Source organism: Nerophis ophidion, linkage group LG06 (assembly GCF_033978795.1).
Source record: "Nerophis ophidion isolate RoL-2023_Sa linkage group LG06, RoL_Noph_v1.0, whole genome shotgun sequence".
NCBI lineage: Eukaryota > Metazoa > Chordata > Actinopteri > Syngnathiformes > Syngnathidae > Nerophis > Nerophis ophidion.
The window spans coordinates 68,949,068-68,970,845 of NC_084616.1; the positions used below are offsets into that span (position 1 = coordinate 68,949,068).

Sequence of the window (21,778 nt, forward strand, 5' to 3'; positions counted from 1 at the left end):
TTGAACTTATTAGAAAGGAGATTAAAGACAATGCGTCCCAGCTACAACGGGGTTATAGTAACACAGATACGATTGTATATACGGCGGATACTGCAAATATCCAAAATAGTTTCTCTCGTTTTGATGAAATAACATTAGAAGGATTGTTACAACGTGTAAATGGAATAAAACAAACAACATGTTTACTTGACCCACTTCCTGGGAAACTTATCAAGGAGCTTTTTGTATTATTAGGTCCATCAGTGCTAAATATTATAAACTTATCACTTTCCTCGGGCACTGTTCCCGTTGCATTAAAAAAAGCGGTTATTCATCCTCTCCTTAAAAGACCTAACCTCGATCCTGACCTCATGGTAAACTACCGACCGGTGTCTCACCTTCCCTTTATTTCGAAAATCCTCGAAAAAATTGTTGCAGAGCAGCTAAATGAGCACTTAGCGTTTAACAATCTATGTGAAACCTTTCAATCCGGTTTCAGGGCAAATCACTCGACTGAGACAGCCCTCGCAAAACTGACTAATGATCTATTGCTAACGATGGACTCTGATGCGTCATCTATGTTGCTGCTCCTCGATCTTAGCGCTGCTTTCGATACCGTCGATCATAATATTTTATTAGAGCGTATCAAAATACGAATTGGTATGTCAGACTCAGCCCTGTCATGGTTTAACTCTTATCTTACTGATAGGATGCAGTGCGTCTCCTATAACAGTGTGACCTCGGACTATGTTAAGGTAACGTGTGGAGTTCCCCAGGGTTCGGTCCTTGGCCCTGTACTCTTCAGCATCTACATGCTGCCGCTAGGTGACGTCATACGCAAATACGGTATTAGCTTTCACTGTTATGCTGATGACACCCAACTTTACATGCCCCTAAAGCTGACCAACACGCCGGACTGTAGTCAGTTGGAAGCGTGTCTTAATGAAATTAAACAATGGATGTCCGCTAACTTTTTGCAACTTAATGCCAAAAAAACGGAAATGCTGATTATCGGTCCTGCTAGACACCGACCTCTATTTAATAATACAACTTTAACATTTGACAACCAAATAATAAAACAAGGTGACTCTGTAAAAAATCTGGGTATTATCTTCGACCCAACTCTCTCCTTTGAGTCACACATTAAAAGCGTTACTAAAACGGCCTTCTTTCATCTCCGTAATATCGCTAAAATTCGCTCCATTTTGTCCACTAAAGACGCCGAGATCATTATCCATGCGTTTGTTACGTCTCGTCTCGATTACTGTAACGTATTATTTTCGGGTCTCCCCATGTCTAGCATTAAAAGATTACAGTTGGTACAAAATGCGGCTGCTAGACTTTTGACAAGAACAAGAAAGTTTGATCACATTACGCCTGTACTGGCTCACCTGCACTGGCTTCCTGTGCACTTAAGATGTGACTTTAAGGTTTTACTACTTACGTATAAAATACTACACGGTCTAGCTCCAGCCTATCTTGCCGATTGTATTGTACCGTATGTCCCGGCAAGAAATCTGCGTTCAAAAGACTCCGGCTTATTAGTGATTCCTAGAGCTCAAAAAAAGTCTGCGGGCTATAGAGCGTTTTCCGTTCGGGCTCCAGTACTCTGGAATGCCCTCCCGGTAACAGTTCGAGATGCTACCTCAGTAGAAGCATTTAAGTCTCATCTTAAAACTCATCTGTATACTCTAGCCTTTAAATAGACCTCCTTTTTAGACCAGTTGATCTGCCGCTTCTTTTCTTTCTCCTATGTCCCCCCCTCCCTTGTGGAGGGGGTCCGGTCCGATGACCATGGATGAAGTACTGACTGTCCAGAGTCGAGACCCAGGATGGACCGCTCGTCGGGACCCAGGATGGACCGCTCGCCTGTATCGGTTGGGGACATCTCTACGCTGCTGATCCGCTTGAGATGGTTTCCTGTGGACGGGACTCTCACTGCTGTCTTGGAGCCACTATGGATTGAACTTTCACAGTATCATGTTAGACCCGCTCGACATCCATTGCTTTCGGTCCCCTAGAGGGGGGGGGTTGCCCACATCTGAGGTCCTCTCCAAGGTTTCTCATAGTCAGCATTGTCACTGGCGTCCCACTGAATGTGAATTCTCCCTGCCCCCTGGGTGTGAGTTTTCCTTGCCCTTTTGTGGGTTCTTCCGAGGATGTTGTAGTCGTAATGATTTGTGCAGTCCTTTGAGACATTTGTGATTTGGGGCTATATAAATAAACATTGATTGATTGATTGATTAAGTTACCCATGCCTTGGGCACTAATGCACCCCCATACCATCACAGATGCTGGCTTTTGAACTTTGCGTCGATAACAGTCTGGATGGTTTGCTTCCCCTTTGGTCCGGATGACACAATGTCGAATATTTCCAAATACAATTTGAAATGTGGACTCGTCAGACCACAGAACACTTTTCCACTTTGCATCAGTCCATCTTAGATTATCTCGGGCCCAGAGAAGCCGGCGGCGTTTCTGGATGTTGTTGATAAATGGCTTTCGCTTTGAATAGTAGAGCTTTAACTTGCACTTACAGATGTAGCAACCAACTGCATTTAGTGACAGTGGTTTTCTGAAGTGTTCCTGAGCCCATGTGGTGATATCCTTTAGAGATTGATGTTGGTTTTTTTTACAGTGCCGTTTGAGGGATCGAAGGTCACGGTCATTCAATGTTGGTTTCCGGCCATGCCGCTTACGTGGAGTGATTTCTCCAGATTCTCTGAACCTTTTGATGATATTATGGACCGTAGATGTTGAAATCCCTAAATTTCTTGCAATTGCACTTTGAGAAATGTTGTTCTTAAACTGTTTGACTATTTGCTCACGCAGTTGTGGACAAAGGGGTGTACCTCGCCTCATCCTTTCTTGTGAAAGACTGAGCATTTTTTTGGGAAGCTGTTTTTATACCCGATCATGCCACCCACCTGTTCCCAATTAGCATGCACACCTGTGAGATGTTCCAAATAAGTGTTTGATGAGCATTCCTCAACTTTATCAGTATTTATTGCCACCTTTCCCAACTTCTTTGTCACATGTTGCTGACATGAAATTCTAAAGTTAATGATTGTTTGCAAAAACAAAATGTTTATCAGTTTGAACATCAAATATGTTGTCTTTGTAGCATATTCAACTGAATATGGGTTGAAAATGATTTGCATTGTATTCCGTTTATATTTACATTTAACACAATTTCCCAACTCATATGGAAACAGGGTTTGGACACCCCTGTGTTATAAATAACATCGGTCTTGTTTTTAATGACTATTTAATCCATTTACACTACTGTATTTGAACGTTTGTCATTGTGGTTGTACTTGGAAAGCCAAGTGTTTTCTGAGGTGATACTTGGTGAAGAAAGCTTGAGAACCACTGGTCTACCAAGCATCGTGCATTCAGGTTTGCATCTGATCGACTTTTTGTGAACGGCATGTGGTGTCAGTATCACTTTGATTAATTGATTGATTGATTGATTGATACTTTTATTAGTAGATTGCACAGTACAGTACATATTCCGTACAATTGACCACTAAATGGTAACACCCGAATAAGTTTTTCAACTTGTTTAAGTCGGGGTCCACGTTAATCAATTCATGGTAACACCTGCGGAGGGTGCTCATCTGACAAACATATCCTGACCTGACAAAATAAATGCTCAGCACAGATAAATATTAATCTTTTTTTCTGTCTAATCCTTGCGGCGCCCCCTTCATTGCCTATGTGGGCCATAGCTAAACCCGCCACTGAATGTGAAGCATTGTAACTGTCCTTTTTTTTTCTGCTTAGTTTGTAGACTGTAGTAGTTCTTGGTTCATCAAGAATGAGGAGGCTCATTGTGGTTCAATTTCAATTAGCGCCATACTTGCCAACCTTGAGACCTCCGATTTCGGGACGTTGGGGGGTGGAGGGGGGGCGTGGTTAAGAGGGAGGAGTATAATACACCAACTCGAGTATTTCATATATATTTCATATATATATGTATGAAATACTTGACTTTCAGTGAATTCTAGCTATATATATTTATTTTATTATATATATAAATAAAATAAATAATGTAATTTCCGAAGGCACCTATGAAATACATAGTAATAAAAACACGGTTGTTCTACTAACTGTACTGTGCTTGCTGGTTACTAAAAACAACAACAACACTTACCTTTCACTATTTGAGTAACCTTTGTTCTGCCATTTGCATACTGGCGATTGATCTCTGAATCCGGGAACATATCCTTCACGGATTTGTTGTAGACATCCGCAAACGAGAACGGGATGTTGCGTCCAGCTATCAGCATAGCCATCTTTGTCCCAGCATAAGTTACACCATCGGGTCTCCATTTTGCGAGGTGGCCCATAATACTGGGTTGTGAACGATGCCGCGCTGTGGACAATTTGTGCTTCGCTGACCGTTCATGACTGAGTATATCCGTTCGGCCCCCGTGTTCAATGGAGAAGTCTGTTTTACAAAATTTACAGGCAACATATCCCTTCCCCTTCGAACTCTCCTGGATAAACTGAAATTCTTGTTTCCGTTCGTTTTGGAACTTGCAAGCGTATTTCTTCATTTTGCTCGTCGACGGTGTAATATATTGGGTTGGAGTCCATAACCAGGCGACGTGATGAAGTTACGTCTCTTTACTGTGGGCTTCAGAACGGACTCCCTAATGCATATGTTCCTTGACTGCACTTAAATGTAGAATATATGTAGAATATATGTATATTATTCATATATTATATATTTTATATCTTATTTATTATTATCATTGTTTATTGTGAGCGAACTGTGGTGCTGAATTTCCCCCAGGGATCAATAAAGTACATTCTATTCTATTCTGTGTACAGTAGATGGCAGTATTGTCCTGTTTAAGAGGGTCACAACATTGCTGAGTCAGGTCCGCATGGAGCTGGAGGGGGTGTGGCCTCCAGCTCCGCCTGAATTTCGGCTAATTTCCGGGAGAAAATTTGTCCCGGGAGGTTTTCGGGAGAGGCGCTGAATTTCGGGAGTTTCCCGGAAAATCCGGGAGGGTTGGCAAGTATGATTAGCGCACTTCCATACTTACACTTCTTACTTCCGACATCTTTAGAGTCCGTAATTTACACTGAGGAGTAAGGTTTAATGCATTGCAAACTCAGTTCCTGGATGTTGAACTTAAAATGTGCAAAATGGTGTGTGTGCAGTGTGCACCCTTAATAGTTGGTTGTATTAATGCTGGTGTGTTTGTGTGAATGAGCCACAGTGTTATTGAATCCCTGCCGTGTGCATTTTTAGTGAAAAAGAATAGGTTGATTTTGCAGGTTGTTTTTCAAAGCCTGTGTGTGCTTGTGTGGTTGACTAGTGCACTCACAGTGTCTTGGTCATCTGGTCAGGTCCAGTTTCTTCTCTGCATGTGGAGATAAAAAACCTGTCACTTCACTTGCCTCTTTTCCATGCAACTAAACCTTTATATTCTCGTTGTTTCGAGTGAATTAGTTCTGGCCTTTGCTCGGTGATGCGAGTAGTCAATGACATGAAAAAACAGCGTGAGAAAGCAAGAAGTTATTGCACCAAAACTATGGTGATGCACTTGATAAGCAACAATTAAGAATAACATAGTTTATGATGTTGAACAAAGTTTAGCATGCAATGCATTGTTAGTGTTTTTGACACTTAAGTGCAGTAAAGGTACAGACAAGTTTGTTTTTTATTTTTGATCAAACCATGCTCAGAAAATGGCTGTGTCTCAAATGGAATACTTTCGTCAGTGCTAGGGATGCGCGGTTTGCGGTCTCATCCGCGGATAAACCGCGGGTCGGGCGGGTGACATGACGAAAAAATAGATTTTAATTAGATTCGGGCGGGTGGCGGTTGAACCATCCGGAAATATTTGATAAACATGGTTCTGGGATCGGTATCCTTTGCCATTCAAAGTGCCATTTAAGACCCGTGTCATAAAGCGAAGAAGACAATAAGAGTCACTATTATTCTCCTAAATGACTGCCGGTAGTCACCCAGATAGTATTAGGGCGTGCTATGAAGCCATTGGCTTTGTCGCCTACTACAGCATGTACGATCTGCTTGCCAGTCCAGCATCATGTTGTGTGTGACTTCCGAGGCAACACGCACACGACTGCAAGGCATACTGGGTGACACAGAGTACACTAATGGTTGTGATATAAACAATTTTAACACTCTTAGTAATATGCGCCATGCACACCAAACAAGAACAACAAACACATTTCGGGAGAACATCCTCACAGTAACACAACATAAACGCAACACAACAAATACCCATAATCCTTTGTATTCATGACACTTCCTGACTATTTTATACACCCCGCTAGCAGCAAACCCCGCCACCATTCCCCCCGTGCGTCGGTAATGTGGGCGGGGTTGGGGGTGCGGGGGTGTAAAATATATTCAGGAATAGTCACGAATACAAAGGATTATGGGTATTTGTTGTGTTGCGTTTATGTTGTGTTACTGTGAGGATGTTCTCCAGAAATGTGTTTGTCAATCTTGTTGGGTGTGGCTTCACAGCGTGGCGCATATTAGTAAGTGTTAAAGTTGTTTATATCACAACCATCAGTGTACTCTGTATCACCCAGTATGCCTTTCAATTTTGTACATGTAATTGCGTAAGCTGCACACAACATGATGCCGGACCAACAATCGGTTTGTACATGTTGTTGGAGGTGTATAAGGCAATGGCTTCACAACACGCCCATATTCTTGTCAGGATGAACGCTATTGGATGGACGCGGGAACGTTAGCGGCTCCAATTGTCTTCATTACTCTGTGAAACAGGTTTAAATAGCTCTGTGAGTGATAAAGGTGAACTACCTCTGATGTATCTCAGCGGGCGGTTGGCGGGCGGGTACGGTCCTGATAAAATGTTGGTTCGGGTGGACGGCGGGTGGATGACGACTTTGGTTCTGCGGATGCGGATGATATAATTGCCTGTCCGCGCATCTCTAGTCAGTACACTTCAGTAAGTATACCATATACACAGTATAGTTAGTTCTTGAAGGCCTAGATGTAGACTGTGTAGTGCCGTCCCAGATCCATTACTGCCGTCGGGCACTTACCGGAAATGACGATCGCAAACTGTTTAGGCTTCTTCCCTTTTTACTTGTTAATTGCAACCACTCGAGACTTAGTCTCTCTCCATCTGCTATACGTAGCCTAGGGGGGTTTATTGATGGTGGTAAAAGTCTATTACTGCACACTCACCATTTTAGATGTTAGAGTGCACTATCCAGGTACTGACAGTGCACTGCATTTTGCTACACTTCTCAGTAGGGCTGCAAATCTTTGGGTGTCCCACGATTCGATTCAATATCGATTCTTGGGGTCACGATTCGATTCAAAATCGATTTTTTTTTTAATTCAACACGATTCTCTATTCAAAAACGATTTTTTTCCCGATTTAAAAGGATTCTCTATTCATTCAATACATAGGATTTCAGCAGGATCTACCCCAGTCTGCTGACATGCAAGCACAGTAGTAGATTTTTGTAAAAAGCTTTTATGATTGTAAAGGACAATGTTTTATGAACTGATTGCAATAATGTAAATTTGTTTTAACTACTAAACAAACCAAAAATATGACTTATTTTATCTTTGTGAAAATATTGGACACAGTGTGTTGTCAAGCTTATGAGATGCGATGCAAGTGTAGCCACTATTGTTCTTTTTTTAAGAAATGTCTTGTGATAATGTCAATGAGGGATTTTTAATCACTGCTATGCTGAAATTATAACTAATATTGATACTGTTGTTGATAATATTCATTTTTGTTTCACTACTTTTGGTTTGTTCTGTGTCGTGTTTGTGTCTCCTCTCAATTGCTCTGTTTATTGCAGTTCTGAGTGTTGCTGGGTCAGGTTTGTTTTGGAATTGGATTACATTGTTATGGTATTGCTGAGTAGTGGTTTGTTGGATTGATAAAAAAATAATAATAATAAAAAAAAATCCCCCCAAAAATCGATTTTTTGAAAACAAGAATCGATTCTGAATCGCACAACGTATTAGATTCGATTCGTATTCAAATCGATTTTTTCCCACACCCCTAGTACACACCATTGCATCTTTAGCACACAATGATTAGCATGTGGTATTTGGATCGAAGTAAATCAGGCCCTAAGTGTAAGAAGTGGAAGTGCACGGATTGAGACACAGCCAATGTGTTTTGTTAGCGCCTTGCAATGACAAATGCTAACTTTATTAATTACAAGGGATTTTGAAAACCACTGGCATCATTTCCACCAAAATTATCCAAGTACCTTGCAGAATTTGAAATACTTCACTATTGTGCTGGACGCAGTGGACAGACAACTACATTTGTCTTCCCAATACACAAGAAGACAACCGTTAAATATAGATGGATGGTTAGACCAATCGACAGATGGATGGATGATAGATGGATGGATGGATGGATGGAAAAAGTAATGAATAGATGTTAGGTAGATGAATGATGTTTAGATAGAAAGATGATAAATAGATGGATGGTTGTGCATCCATTGCGCGAATCATGTACATATTGATGCGGAAGTGGAACCGTGTTATCCAAATACAACAGTGCTCTTGTCCACCATTTAACATTTAAAGTGGGTAAAATAAATATTTGATCCCCTGTTGATTTTTTAATTGTCCATCTTCACAAAGACAGGAACTGTACATATTTTTATGGTAGTTGTGTTTCAACGGAGAAAGGCACTATCCATGTAGGTTATTATTAAATTTGTATTTGATCGGGGGAACGGTAAAAAAAAACAGGGATTAAAAATAGGCAAAGATAACCCTTGTTTGCGTGACAGGTGTCTTTTAACCAGACAATGATCTGAAATTTGGACTACAGTGTTTTTCGGATTATAAATCGCTCCGGAGTATACGTCGCACCGGCCGAAAATGCATAATAAAGAAGGAAAAAAAACATATATACGTCGCACTGGAGTTTAAGTCGTATTTTTGGGGGAAATTTCTTTGATAAAGCCAACACCAAGAATAGACATTTGAAAGGCAATTTAAAATAAATAAAGAATAGTGAACAACAGGCTGAATAAGTGTACGTTATATGAGGCATAAATAACCAACTGAGAAGGTGCCTGGTATGTTAACGTAACATATTATGGTAAGAGTCATTCAAATAACTATAACATATAGAACATGCTATACGTTTACCAAACAATCTATCACTCCTAATCAATAAATCCCATGAAATCTTCTTCCTCGATGTCGCTTCCAAAACACTCTGCCAACTCCAAAGGTATGCGCCGCTTCCTCTTGTTGTTTTCTGCTGCATATTTCACTATGTCCAGCTTGTAATCTGCAGTACATTATTTCCTTTTCGCTGCCATTTTTGTTCATCCCTTCTCAGTTTTTATAAGTTACCGCCAACGTTGAAATGATCCTCTTTAATAGCTACGACAGTAGAATATAGCAGTTAGCATTCCATGACCCACAATGCACTTCTTCCATGACCCTCCCCCGCCAAATTCTTATTGGTTGACGTGTGTGTGACGATTGCTGACATTTTCTTCGTCTCTTCCGCGAATGAGATAAATAATATTATTTGATATTGTGTAATCAGCAGTACATGATATCCTTTTCGGTGACATTTTTGTTCAGCCCTTCTCAGTTTTTATAAGTTACCGCCAACGATGAAATTATCCATTTTAATAGCTAAGGCAGTAGCATATAGCAGTTAGCATTCCATGACCGACAATGCACTTCTGCCATCACCCTCCCCCGCCAAATTCTTATTGGTTGACGTGTATGTGACGATTGCTGACATTTTCTTCGTCTCATCCGCGAATTAGATAAATAATATTTGGTATTTTACGATAATGTGTTAATATTGTCACACATAAGTCGCTATGGAGGATATGTCGCACCCCCGGCCAAACTATGAAAAAAAACTGCGATTAATAGTCCGAAAAATACAGTACTTTTTTAAAGGGTGTATTTCATTGACAGATAACGATAAACAAAGCTGCAATCAACATTATGAATTGTTCATATCTTTGTTATAAAATCATCAGGGGATGAAGTACGTATTTAGCCCACTGTATATTCTGTCTTCACGAGCCAGTACTTACAACACAAAAAAACTGCAACTTTGAGACAACTTTGCTTTCTCGGGGTTCAAAACACTATAAACGTGGAAAAAAAATGACAAGCCACTTTTATTTAAAAATGGCCCATTAGCCTTTTCCTATTCACCATTTACATGCAGTAAGTAGTATATAGATCCTATTTGAGGGCAACGGCACATTAGTTTATTTATATACTGCATATACCTGTATATCAGGGGTCGGCAACCTTTACCACTCAAAGAGCCATTTTGACCCGTTTCACAAATAAAAGAAGACGACGGGAGCCGCAATCATTCTCGCGAATATCTGCTGGTGGTCACCCATATAACAGAAATAAGGGCGTGCCATGAAGCCAATGCCTTTGACGGCTTCTACAACATGTACAGACATCTTGCCAGTCCAGTAACATGTTGTATGTGACTTCCGCGGATACACGTACACGACTGCAAGGCATACTGGGTGACACAGAGTACACTGAAGGTTGTGATTTAAACAATTTTAACACTCTTACTAATATGCACCACACTGTGAACCCATACCAAACAAGAATGACAAACACATTTCTGGAGAACCTCCGCGCTGTAACACATTATAAACACAACATAACAATTACCCAGAATGCTATGCATCCATGACTATTTCAGGCTATATTATACACCCCGCTTAGCACCAAACATCCCCCCCCCCCCCGCTCCCTTCCGTGCGTCGGTTGAGGTGGGCGGGGTTGGGGGCGCGGGAGTCTGAAAGAGTCATGGATGCATAGCATTCTGGGTAATTGTTATGTTGCGTTTATAATGTGTTACTGTGGGGATGGTCTCGCCTTAAAACTCATTTGTATACTCTAGCCTTTGAATAGACTCCCTTTTTAGACCAGTTGATCTGCCGTTCCTTTTCTTTTACTCCTATGTCCCACTCTCCCTTGTGGAGGGGGTCCGGTCCGATGGCCATGGATGACGTACTGGCTGTCCAGAGTCGGGACCCAGGATGGACCGCTCGTCCAGATTCGGGACCCAGGATGGTCCGCTCGCCTGTGTATCGGCTTGGGACATCCCTGCGCTGCTGATCCGCCTCCGCTTGGGATGGTTTCCTGCTGGCTCCGCTTTGGACTGGTCTCTCGCGGCTGTGTTTGATCCACTATGGATTGAACTTTCACAGTATCATGTTAGACCCGCTCGACATCCATTGCTTTCGTCCTCTCCAAGGTTCTCATAGTCATCATTGTCACCGACGTCCCACTGGGTGTGAGTTTTCCTTGCCCTTATGTGGGCCTACAGAGGATGTCGTAGTGGTTTATATTGTGGTTTGTGCAGCCCTTTGAGACACTAGTGATTCAGGGCTATATAAGTAAACATTGATTGATTGATTGATTCTCCCGAAATGTGTTTATCATTCTTGTTTGGTGTGGGTTCACAGTGTGGTGCATATTAGTAAGAGTGTTAAAATTGTTTATATCACAACCTTCAGTGTACTCTGTGTCACCCAGTATGCCTTGCAGTCGTGTACGTGTATCTGCGGAAGCCGCATATAACATGTTACTGGACTGGCAAGATGTCTGTACATGTTGTAGAAGGTGTCAAAGGCATTGGCTTCATGGCACGCCCTTATTACTGTTATATGGGTGACCACCAGCGGTTATTCGCGAGAACTGTTGCGGCTCCCATTGTCTTCTTTATTTTGTGAAACGCGTCAAATTGTAGCGGGTGTTAAAAGTAACGCCATCACGGCACGCCCTCAATACTGTTGTCCGAGGGAAAATCGAAGAATGTGGACACCGGGTGATGTCCGGAAGAGGCTTCGAGAACCGGAATCCCCCCCAATCGGGGGGGTCGGCGATTGTGCAGCTGAGCCACATCAGAGTGGCCAAAGAGCCGTGGGTTGCCGACCCCTGCTTTATATGATAATATTAAGAAGCAAATCAAATTCAACAGCACACACGTGACATTTGTTTTTTTATTTTAGAGGCAAGCTCGCTGAAATTGCACTACTTACTTAATGTAGTAGGGTACGTTGTTTGGGGAGACCCCCTGCTCGAAGGGTCTGTCAACGGATCCTGCAGAAACAGAAGGTGGGGGCCGGGGCTCAGACACATACAGTCTAAAAACGTATCTTGGAGTAAAAATGATCAGTACATTGAAACCCGTTAAAGTCAATATCCCTCAGAATGACTGACACACATCAACACAAGTGGTAGTCGACAAACTAGCCAGTGCTTTCATATTTACTTGGGACTTTTTCCAGAGAAATAAGCAAAATGGGTCATAAAAGGTTTTTCAACCTAAGACAGTTTGTTTGCATTAGTTTCCTCCCCCATTTGTGCAAAAATGTAGTTTGGGTTTTGCAGAAAAGGATGAGGAAAGAACGTCCGAGAAGTCTATCGCCAAAGAAGAAAAGATCATTGGTCCTATGACAAAGCTTTGAAGTTAAGGAACAATTATTTTTTTGTTGCTCTTTCAACCCCTTCTTCCTTTTTATAAAATAAATTCTGACATAACCACAAATCTGCTTTTGCAAAAAACTATGGACATAATTTACAACACTCTAACACAGTGGTCCCCAACCACCGGGCCGCACAAGAAACAAGTGAAGTGAAGTGAATTATATTTATATAGCGCTTTTCTCTAGTGACTCAAAGCGCTTTACATAGTGAAACCCAATATCTAAATTACATTTAAACCAGTTTGGGTGGCACTGGGAGCAGGTGGGTAAAGTGTCTTGCCCGAGGACACAACGGCAGTGACTAGGATGGCGGAAGCGGGAATCGAACCTGCAACCCTCAGGTTGCTGGCACGGCCACTCTACCAACCGAGCTAAACCGAGCTAAACAAAAAAATAATAAATAAATAAATACATGTTTTTTATTTTATTTATTAAATCAACATAAAAACACAATATATACATTATATATTATTATAGATCAATACAGTCTGCAGGGATACAGTCCGTAAGCACACATGGGACTGTCAGTGGGACAAATTTTCAAGCTACAAAAAGGTTGGGGACCACTGCTCTAAAACACGTCGACATGAAGGAACACATTTTACACAGAAATTATCCCTTTGGGTCTCACATTTTATGTTGACCATGTTTGTGGATGTCGGGCACATTTTGATGATAAGAAGGCCTGGATGGTCGTCGTCGACATAAGTGGTTAAAGACATAACTGAAAATTGAACAACCTGTGCTTACAAATTTACTTCGACCAGCATCAGAAGGAAAACGAGTGATAAGAAAAATTGTTTGTTGACGGAATTCTTCTCCATTTGTGCAAATTTTTGTTCAAATGATTCTGTTTTCATATGACATTTTATATTCTTAACAGATAAAAACATGTAATAATTGGGGCGGTATAGCTCGGTTGGTAGAGTGGCCGTGCCAGCAACTTGAGGGTTGCAGGTTCGATTCCCGCTTCCGCCATCCTAGTCCCTGCCGTTGTGTCTTTGGGCAAGACACTTTACCCACCTGCTCCCAGTGCCACTCCCACTGGTTTAAATGTAACTTAGATATTGGGTTTCACTATGTAAAGCGCTTTGAGTCACTAGAGAAAAGCGCTATATAAATATAATTCAATTCACTTCACAAATACAATTAAAAATGCAATACTTTCAGAACTGAGATCGTGTTGTACCGTTACACCCTGAGTTGCCTGTTTCTAATTTTAACAGACTAAAATGTATTGTGACACGTTCATCCTCACAATTTTCTTTTATCAAGCTGCCACTGTTTCCATCATTCTTTCAACAGCTTCCTTAAAGGCCTACTGAAACCCACTACTACTACTAAAAAAGTAGGGCAAGAATTATGGCGAAGGAAGTTTGTGGGGCACTTGTTGCGATGTCTCTACCGAGGAGTGGTGGGACATTGACGTCATTCCTCCTATATTTTAATCACTTTCAAAAATATTTTTTGCCTTTGACTTTTTTCTGCTCTTTCATTTTGGCAAATAATTGTGATGTTTGTCACCTTTTCTATAACGGATATGTCCGATGAATGTGACCTAAACGTTCAGACTGCAGTCGCGAAGGATACATATCTGTCTTATATCCGCGTACAAAAGAGGCCATGGTCGGATTCGGAAAAAATCTCAATTGCACTGTTCACATTTGTATGAAAACAATGAAACACATGATGTACGTGCAGGGAACAGTTGAATTAAACAGCAGAGTGAACATAACCTTAAAGGCCTACTGAAACCCACTACTACCCACCACGCAGTCTGATAGTTTATATATCAATGATGAAATATTAACATTGCAACACATGCCAATACGGCCTTTTTAGTTTACTAATTTGCAATTCAAAATGTCCCGGGTGTTTCGTCTTGAAAACGTTGTGTAATGATGACGTGTACGCAAGACGTCAAAGGTTTTTAGGAAGTATGAGCGCTGCGCACACACACAGCTAAAAGTCGTCTGCTTTAACGGCATAATTATACAGTATTTTTGAGATCTGTGTTGCTGAATATTTTGCAATTTGTTCAATTAATATTGGAGAAGTCCAGTAGAAAGATGGAGTTGGGAAGCTTTAGCCTTTAGCCACACAAACACACGGTGATTCCTTGTTTAAAATTCCTGGAGGTGAAACTTTCCTATGGATCAGAGCGCTGTCAAGTGAACATTAATCACGACGGAATGACAACCAGCAGGTTTCGGTGAGAAAATTGTGGTTAAAAAAAATCGCTTTTTACCGTGAGAGCTGAAGATCCCGGCCAGATGAAGCCATCAGGACCACATCGTCTGCAAAAAGCAGAGACCTAATCCCGCGGCCACCAAACCGGAACCCCTCAATGCCTTGACTGCGCCTAGAAATTCTGTCCATAAAAGTTATGGATCGGTTCGCAGCCGAGTGTGAAGCGGCCGGAATGAGAATCAGCACTTCCAAATCAGAGTCCATGGTTCTCTCCCGGAAAAGGGTGGAGTGCCATCTCCGGGTTGGGGAGGAGACCCTGCCCCAAGTGGAGGAGTTCAAGTACCTAGGAGTCTTGTTCACGAGTGGGGGAAGAGTGGATCGTGAGATCGACAGGCGGATCGGTGCGGCGTCTTCAGTAATGCAGACGTTGTACCGATCTGTTGTGGTGAAGAAGGAGCTGAGCCGGAAGGCAAAGCTCTCAATTTACCGGTCGATCTACGTTCCCATCCTCACCTATGGTCATGAGCTTTGGGTCATGACCGAAAGGATAAGATCACGGGTACAAGCGGCCGAAATGAGTTTCCTCCGCCGGGTGGCGGGGCTCTCCCTTAGAGATAGGGTGAGAAGCTCTGCCATCCGGGAGGAACTCAAAGTAAAGCCGCTGCTCCTCCACATCGAGAGGAGCCAGATGAGGTGGTTCGGGCATCTGGTCAGGATGCCACCCGAACGCCTCCCGAGGGAGGTGTTTAGGGCACGTCCAACCGGTAGGAGGCCACGGGGAAGACCCAGGACACGTTGGGAAGACTATGTCTCCCGGCTGGCCAGGGAACGCCTCGGGATCCCCCGGGAAGAGCTAGACGAAGTGGCTGGGGAGAGGGAAGTCTGGGCTTCCCTGCTTAGGCTGCTGCCCCCGCGACCCGACCTCAGATAAGCGGAAGAAGATGGATGGATGGATGGGCTTTTTACCGTCCATAGCTGCCGTCGACTTCCCTGAGACACTGCGCGTCAAGACACCCGTGGACAAACCCTTTCGACCATCAGGTGATATTTAACTCACTAAAACACTAGCAACACAATAGAAAGAGAAGGGATTTCCCAGAATGATCCTAGTAAATGTGTCTAAAAATATCGTAATTTTTTTGTAACTTTTTTTTTTTTCTCCTAGTCCGTCGCTATTAATATCCTCAAACACAAATCTTTCATCCTCGCTCAAATTAATGGGGGAATTGTCGTTTTCTCGGTCCGAATAGCACTTTTTGTTGGAGGCTCCCATTAAAATCAATGTGAATATGTGAGGAGCCATCACACTTGTGACGTCATCGTCTGCGACTTCCAGTAGAGGGAGGGCTTTTCTCTTAGCACCTAAATTTGCGAACTTTATCGTTATGTTCTCTACTAAATCCTTTCAGCGAAAATATGGCATAATCGCGAAATTATCAAGTACGACACATAAAATGGACCTGCTATCTCCGTTTGAATAAAAAAATCAAATATCAGTAGGCCTTTAATTTTTGGGGTGAATAACTGATAGATCCAGGCATGAAAAAGAAGGTATCTATGACGATGTACAAGTACCATTCTAGTCCACAACTCTCTCACCACCTTTGTGGTGTCACCATTTTACAGTGCTACTGTATGAAACATGTCTACATGAAAAATAACACTGTATTATCCCCTGAGATGTTGCCCTTATGAAGGGTTTCATTCAGACAAGCTGTAATTAAACCCAGGATAAATGAGCTTAATACACAAACATAAATGATGCACACACGAAAAGTGCATCAAGGTTCTGCTTTGCTAGCGCGGCCTTTTAAACATCTTATAAACGCACCTGCAGATTGTTGGCCACACAAATAGTTACCTTGGGATTCAATAACTAGCCCAGTGGGGTACATTCGTGTTGGACAATGAAGGACACATGATTGCATCCCGATATCTAATTGCTTGTGTTGCAGAGACTAGACAAGCATGTCATGTAAATAAACTCTTGTACTCTTGGACGGATGCACACAAAAGAGTAAACATTTACGAACCCCGTCTCCATAACTTGGGAAATTGTGTTAGATGTAAATATAAACAGAATACAATGATTGGAAAATCCTTTTCAACCCATATTCAGTTGAATATGCTACAAAGACAACATATTTGATGTTTAAACTGATAAACATTTTTTTTTGTGTGTGCAAATAATCATTAACTTTAGAATTTGTTGCCAGCAACACGTGACAAAGAAGTTGGGAAAGGTGGTAATAAATACTGATAAAGTTGAGGAATGCTCATCAAACACTTATTTGGAACATCCCACAGGTGTGCAGGCTAATTGGGAACAGGTGGGTGCCGTGATTGGGTATGAAAACAGCTTCCCAAAAAATGCTCAGTCTTTCACAAGAAAGGATGGGGCGAGGTAAACCCCTTTGTCCACAACTGCGTGAGCAAATAGTCAAACAGTTTAACAACAACGTTTCTCAAAGTGCAATTGCAAGAAATTTAGGGATTTCAACATCTACGGTCCATAATATCATCAAAAGGTTCAGAGAATCTGGAGAAATCACTCCACGTAAGCGGCATGGCCGGAAACCAACATTGAATGACAGTGACCTTCGATACCTCGGACGGCACTGTATAGAAAACCGACATCAATCTCTAAAGGATATCACCACATGGGCTCAGGAACACTTCAGAAAAGCACTGGCACTAAATACAGTTCGTCGCCAAACGCTTATTGAGTGTTGTTAAAAGAAAAGGCGATGTAGCACAGTGGTGAACATGCCCTTTCCCAACTACTTTAGCACGTGTTGCATCCATGAAATTCAAAGTTAATTATTATTTGCAAAAAAAAAATTAAGTTTATGAGTTTGAACTAGGGCTGGGCGATATATCGATATATAGCGGGTTTGTCTAGAAAATTACTATATCGTAATCTTCGAACATACGTTCACACGCAGGACTTTTAGCTGCGGGCGTACACTTCAGGCTCTCCTCGCTCTTTCCTGTCTCTCCTTCTCGCAGACAAACAGGCTTACATACGTCACATACACGCCCTCGCAGGGCAGAGAGATTAAAAAAAAAGGGCAGAGAGGTAGCGACGTGGCTAATGTTAGCTGCTAACGTAGCCGTACGAGAGAAAGATGGTGCAGATCTGGTAACAAATGAAGGAATACTTAATTCCCAATAACAACAGCAGGGCTTTCATCGTCTGGCGGTGGTTCGGCTTCAAGTGGGAATATGTCGAACATCCATCCATCCATTTCCTACCGCTTATTCCCTTCTGGGGTCGCGGGGGGCGCTGGCGCCTATCTCAGTTACAATCGGGCGGAAGGCGGGGTACACCCTGGACAAGTCTCCACCTCATCGCAGGGCCAACAAAGATAGACAAACAACATTCACACTCACATTCACACACTAGAGCCAATTTAGTGTTGCCAATCAACCTATCCCCAGGTGCATGTCTTTGGAAGTGGGAGGAAGCCGGAGTACCCGGAGGGAACCCACGCATTCACGGGGAGAACATGCAAACTCCACACAGAAAGATCTCAATCCTGGATTTGAACCCAGGACTGCAGGAACTTCGTATTGTGAGGCAGACGCACTAACCCCTCCTCCACCGTGTCGAACAGACAACCGTAATTTGTCAAGTGGTGGTGGGGGGTGGGGGGGAACGTTGCTATAAAAAGTAGCATTACTGCTAATATGTAGCATCGTTTGTAAAGTCACTCGCTAGAGAATGAAGAGAATTTCATAACCTTAGTACCACACCACATAGTGAAGGACGAATACTATTTGATTTCCTGTTATGCAACTCATTTTTATTTGACACTTAAAATGTCTCTGACAAGCTTGCAATTTATGTTTTGGAAACGACTTGAATTTTTGTGCCATTTCTTAATAACTTTAATAAAAACACTTTTGTTCTTAGTTGTGATTTCCCTCTCTGCATGAAAGTTTAAAAGTAGCATATATGAATGCAGTATGAAGAAGAATGTTTTAATGTAGACACATAGAATCATCATACTGCTGTGATTATATGTATCAAGTGTTCATTCAATACCAAGGCAAAATATCGTAATATATATCGTATATCGCGATATGGCCTAAAAATATCTCGATATTAAAAAAAGGCAATATCGCCCAGGCCCCAGTTTGAACATCAAATATCTTGTCTTTGTAGTGCATTCAATTGAATATGGGATGAAAAGGATTGAAATAATTGTATTCCGTTTATATTTACATCCAACACAATTTGGGGACATCTCTACGCTGCTGATCCGCTTGAGATGGTTTCCTGTGGACGGGACTCTCGCTGCTGTCTTGGATCCGCTTGAACTGAACTCTCGCGGCTGTGTTGGAGCCACTATGGATTGAACTTTCACAGTATCATGTTAGACCCGCTCGACATCCATTGCTTTCGGTCCCCTAGAGAGGGGGGGTCGCCCACATCTGAGGTCCTCTCCAAGGTTTCTCATAGTCAGCATTGTCACTGGCGTCCCACTGGATGTGAATTCTCTCTGCCCACTGGGTGTGAGTTTTCCTTGCCCTTTTGTGGGTTCTTCCGAGGATGTTGTAGTCGTAATGATTTGTGCAGTCCTTTGAGACATTTGTGATTTGGGGCTATATAAATAAACATTGATTGATTGAATTTCCCAACTCATATGGAAACGTGTTTCGTAGAAAAACATCAACCAATACAGTATCTACACCTATACGGTGCACCATAAATGTAATTTACGGTTACGGTACCTAATTTTGGACTTCACTAAATGCAAGTAGAGTTCCACTTGTACCTGATGACATTTATTCCTTAGATACGACTAATTAATCACCTTTATTGAAGAATACTACATTGTAGGTGGCCAGTTCAAAACTTAGTTCAGACATAAATAGATGCAAGCCTTGAGTCTTCGATCATATTGACATTCAAAGACAAGCCTAAGAAATACTCTGACAAAAGTGTGTGTTTTACTCGCCGTGAAGGAGGCCAAAGTCTCTGTGTGCATCCATCAGCTGCTTCAGGTGGTCTTCAGCCGAGACCTGATTAAAGAAAAAACAAACAATCAGTGAAATACAAGAGTCCTGCATCATTCTGATATCTGTTTTCATAGGTGCAACAAGATTCAGGTGATAGAATGATCTTACACCAACCGGAAGGTTGCAGGTTTGATTCTTAGTCCTGAGTATCGTTGAGCAAGATAATGACCCCACAGTTGCTAAATCATCAGTAGCTGAGGACTTAGAGTACCTTGATGGTAAGGAATCGCTTTACAGATGAAAGTCCATCTACCATTACCACTAACAAGATCAATACATGCACTGCACGGCAAAAATTACAAGAACAAAAAATGACAAAACAGCAATGCAAAAGCAGGGAAATACAGTGGGGCCAAATAGTATTTAGTCTGCCACCGATTGTGCAAGTTCTCCCACTTAAAATGATGACAAAGGTCCGTAATTTTCATCATAGGTACACTTCAACTGTGAGAGACAGAATGTGAAAAAAAAATACAGGAATTCACATTGTAGGAATTTTAAAGAATTTATTTGTAAATTATGGTGGAAAATAAGTATTTGGTCAACCATTCAAAGCTCTCACTGATGGAAGGAGGTTTTGGCTCAAAATCTCACGATACATGGCCCCATTCATTCTTTCCTTAACACGGATCAATCGTCCTGTCCCCTTAGCAGAAAAACAGCCCCAAAGCATGATGTTTCCACCCCCATGCTTCACAGTAGGTATGGTGTTCTTGGGATGCAACTCAATATTCTTCTTCCTCCAAACACGACGAGTTGAGTTTATACCAAAAAGTTCTATTTTGGTTTCATCTGACCACATGACATTCTCCCAATCCTCTGCTGTATCATCCATGTATCCATTTTGGTATAAACTCAACTCGTCGTGTTTGGAGGAAGAAGAATACTGAGTTGCATCCCAAGAACACCAGACCTACTGTGAAGCATGGGGGTGGAAACATCATGCTTTGGGGCTGTTTTTCTGCTAAGGGGACAGGACGATTGATCCGTGTTAAGGAAAGAATGAATGGGGCCATGTATCGTGAGATTTTGAATGGTTGACCAAATACTAATTTTCCACCATAATTTACAAATAAATTCTTTAAAATTCCTACAATGTGAATTCCTGGATTTTTTTTCACATTCTGTCTCTCACAGTTGAAGTGTACCTACGATGAAAATTACAGACCTCTGTCATCATTTTAAGTGGGAGAACTTGCACAATCGGTGGCTGACTAAATACTTTTTTGCCCCACTGTACGTTGAAAAGAGCAAACACCTACATGAATGAGCATCCAACGAATAAATCCAGACATAGACAAGAAAGCAGAAAAATATTCAAATGTGCTTGGAGCACCAACTGCAAAGTTAAATGCTGTCACCTTTAAATGACAGGAATGTGGATAAGATACTCAGAAACAACTCAGAAACCACCAACGCTCAAGCTATCTGCCATGAATTGGAAACTGCTAGAACACCAGTGTTACTGTCCACAATTAGGCCATTTTTACATCGCCACAGACTAAAAGGGTGCCGACAAAGGAAGAAACCCCCGCTCTGAAATCAACACTTTCAAACTCGGGTTACAGGTTCACACATGGACAAGTTAGGTGGTCCATGGTCTAGAGCAGTGGTCCCCAACCACCGGGCCGCGGTACCGGGCCGCAGAAGAATTTTTTATTAATTTTTATAAAAAAAAAACAACAACAAAAAACATATTTTTTTTTTTTTTTATTAAATCAACATAAAAAACACAATATACACTTACAATTAGTGCACCAACCACAGAAACCTCCATTTTCCATGACAAAAACGTCCCTTTTTCATGACAAAAAAAAAAATAAAATTAAAAAAAAAAAAAAAAAGGCTAAATAAAAAATAATTTACGTGGACTAAGACGATGACGAGGTGTATTGACATATTCGTCAACGAATAAAAACGAGACGAAAATGTCTGCCAGAGACGAGATCCAATCGGAACTAATTTCTTTAGGAAAAGGCGGGAGGAGTTGGGAAGAGAACCAATCAGAGCGACGTGGTAAGGAAGTTACGTAAACGTAGTTTGCATTTGAGACTGACCCGGGAATGCGCTGCAGAAG

General features: G+C 41.8%; 1 protein-coding gene across 6 annotated transcripts in view; it reads right to left on the minus strand.

The window, feature by feature from the left end:
• Positions 1-21,778, minus strand: part of dmd (dystrophin) — a 518,793-nt gene that overhangs the window by 95,246 nt on the left and 401,769 nt on the right. For 4 of the 6 annotated variants that reach the window (XM_061904725.1, XM_061904723.1, XM_061904727.1 and 1 more), the window contains 3 exons: positions 19,641-19,704; positions 12,040-12,100; positions 5,322-5,357 (listed from right to left, as the gene is read on the minus strand). In XM_061904725.1, the coding sequence (XP_061760709.1) occupies positions 5,322-5,357; positions 12,040-12,100; positions 19,641-19,704 (161 nt within the window). The remainder of the gene's footprint in view (positions 1-5,321; positions 5,358-12,039; positions 12,101-19,640; positions 19,705-21,778) is intronic. The other 2 variants (XM_061904726.1, XM_061904730.1) reach the window with 1 other exon arrangement.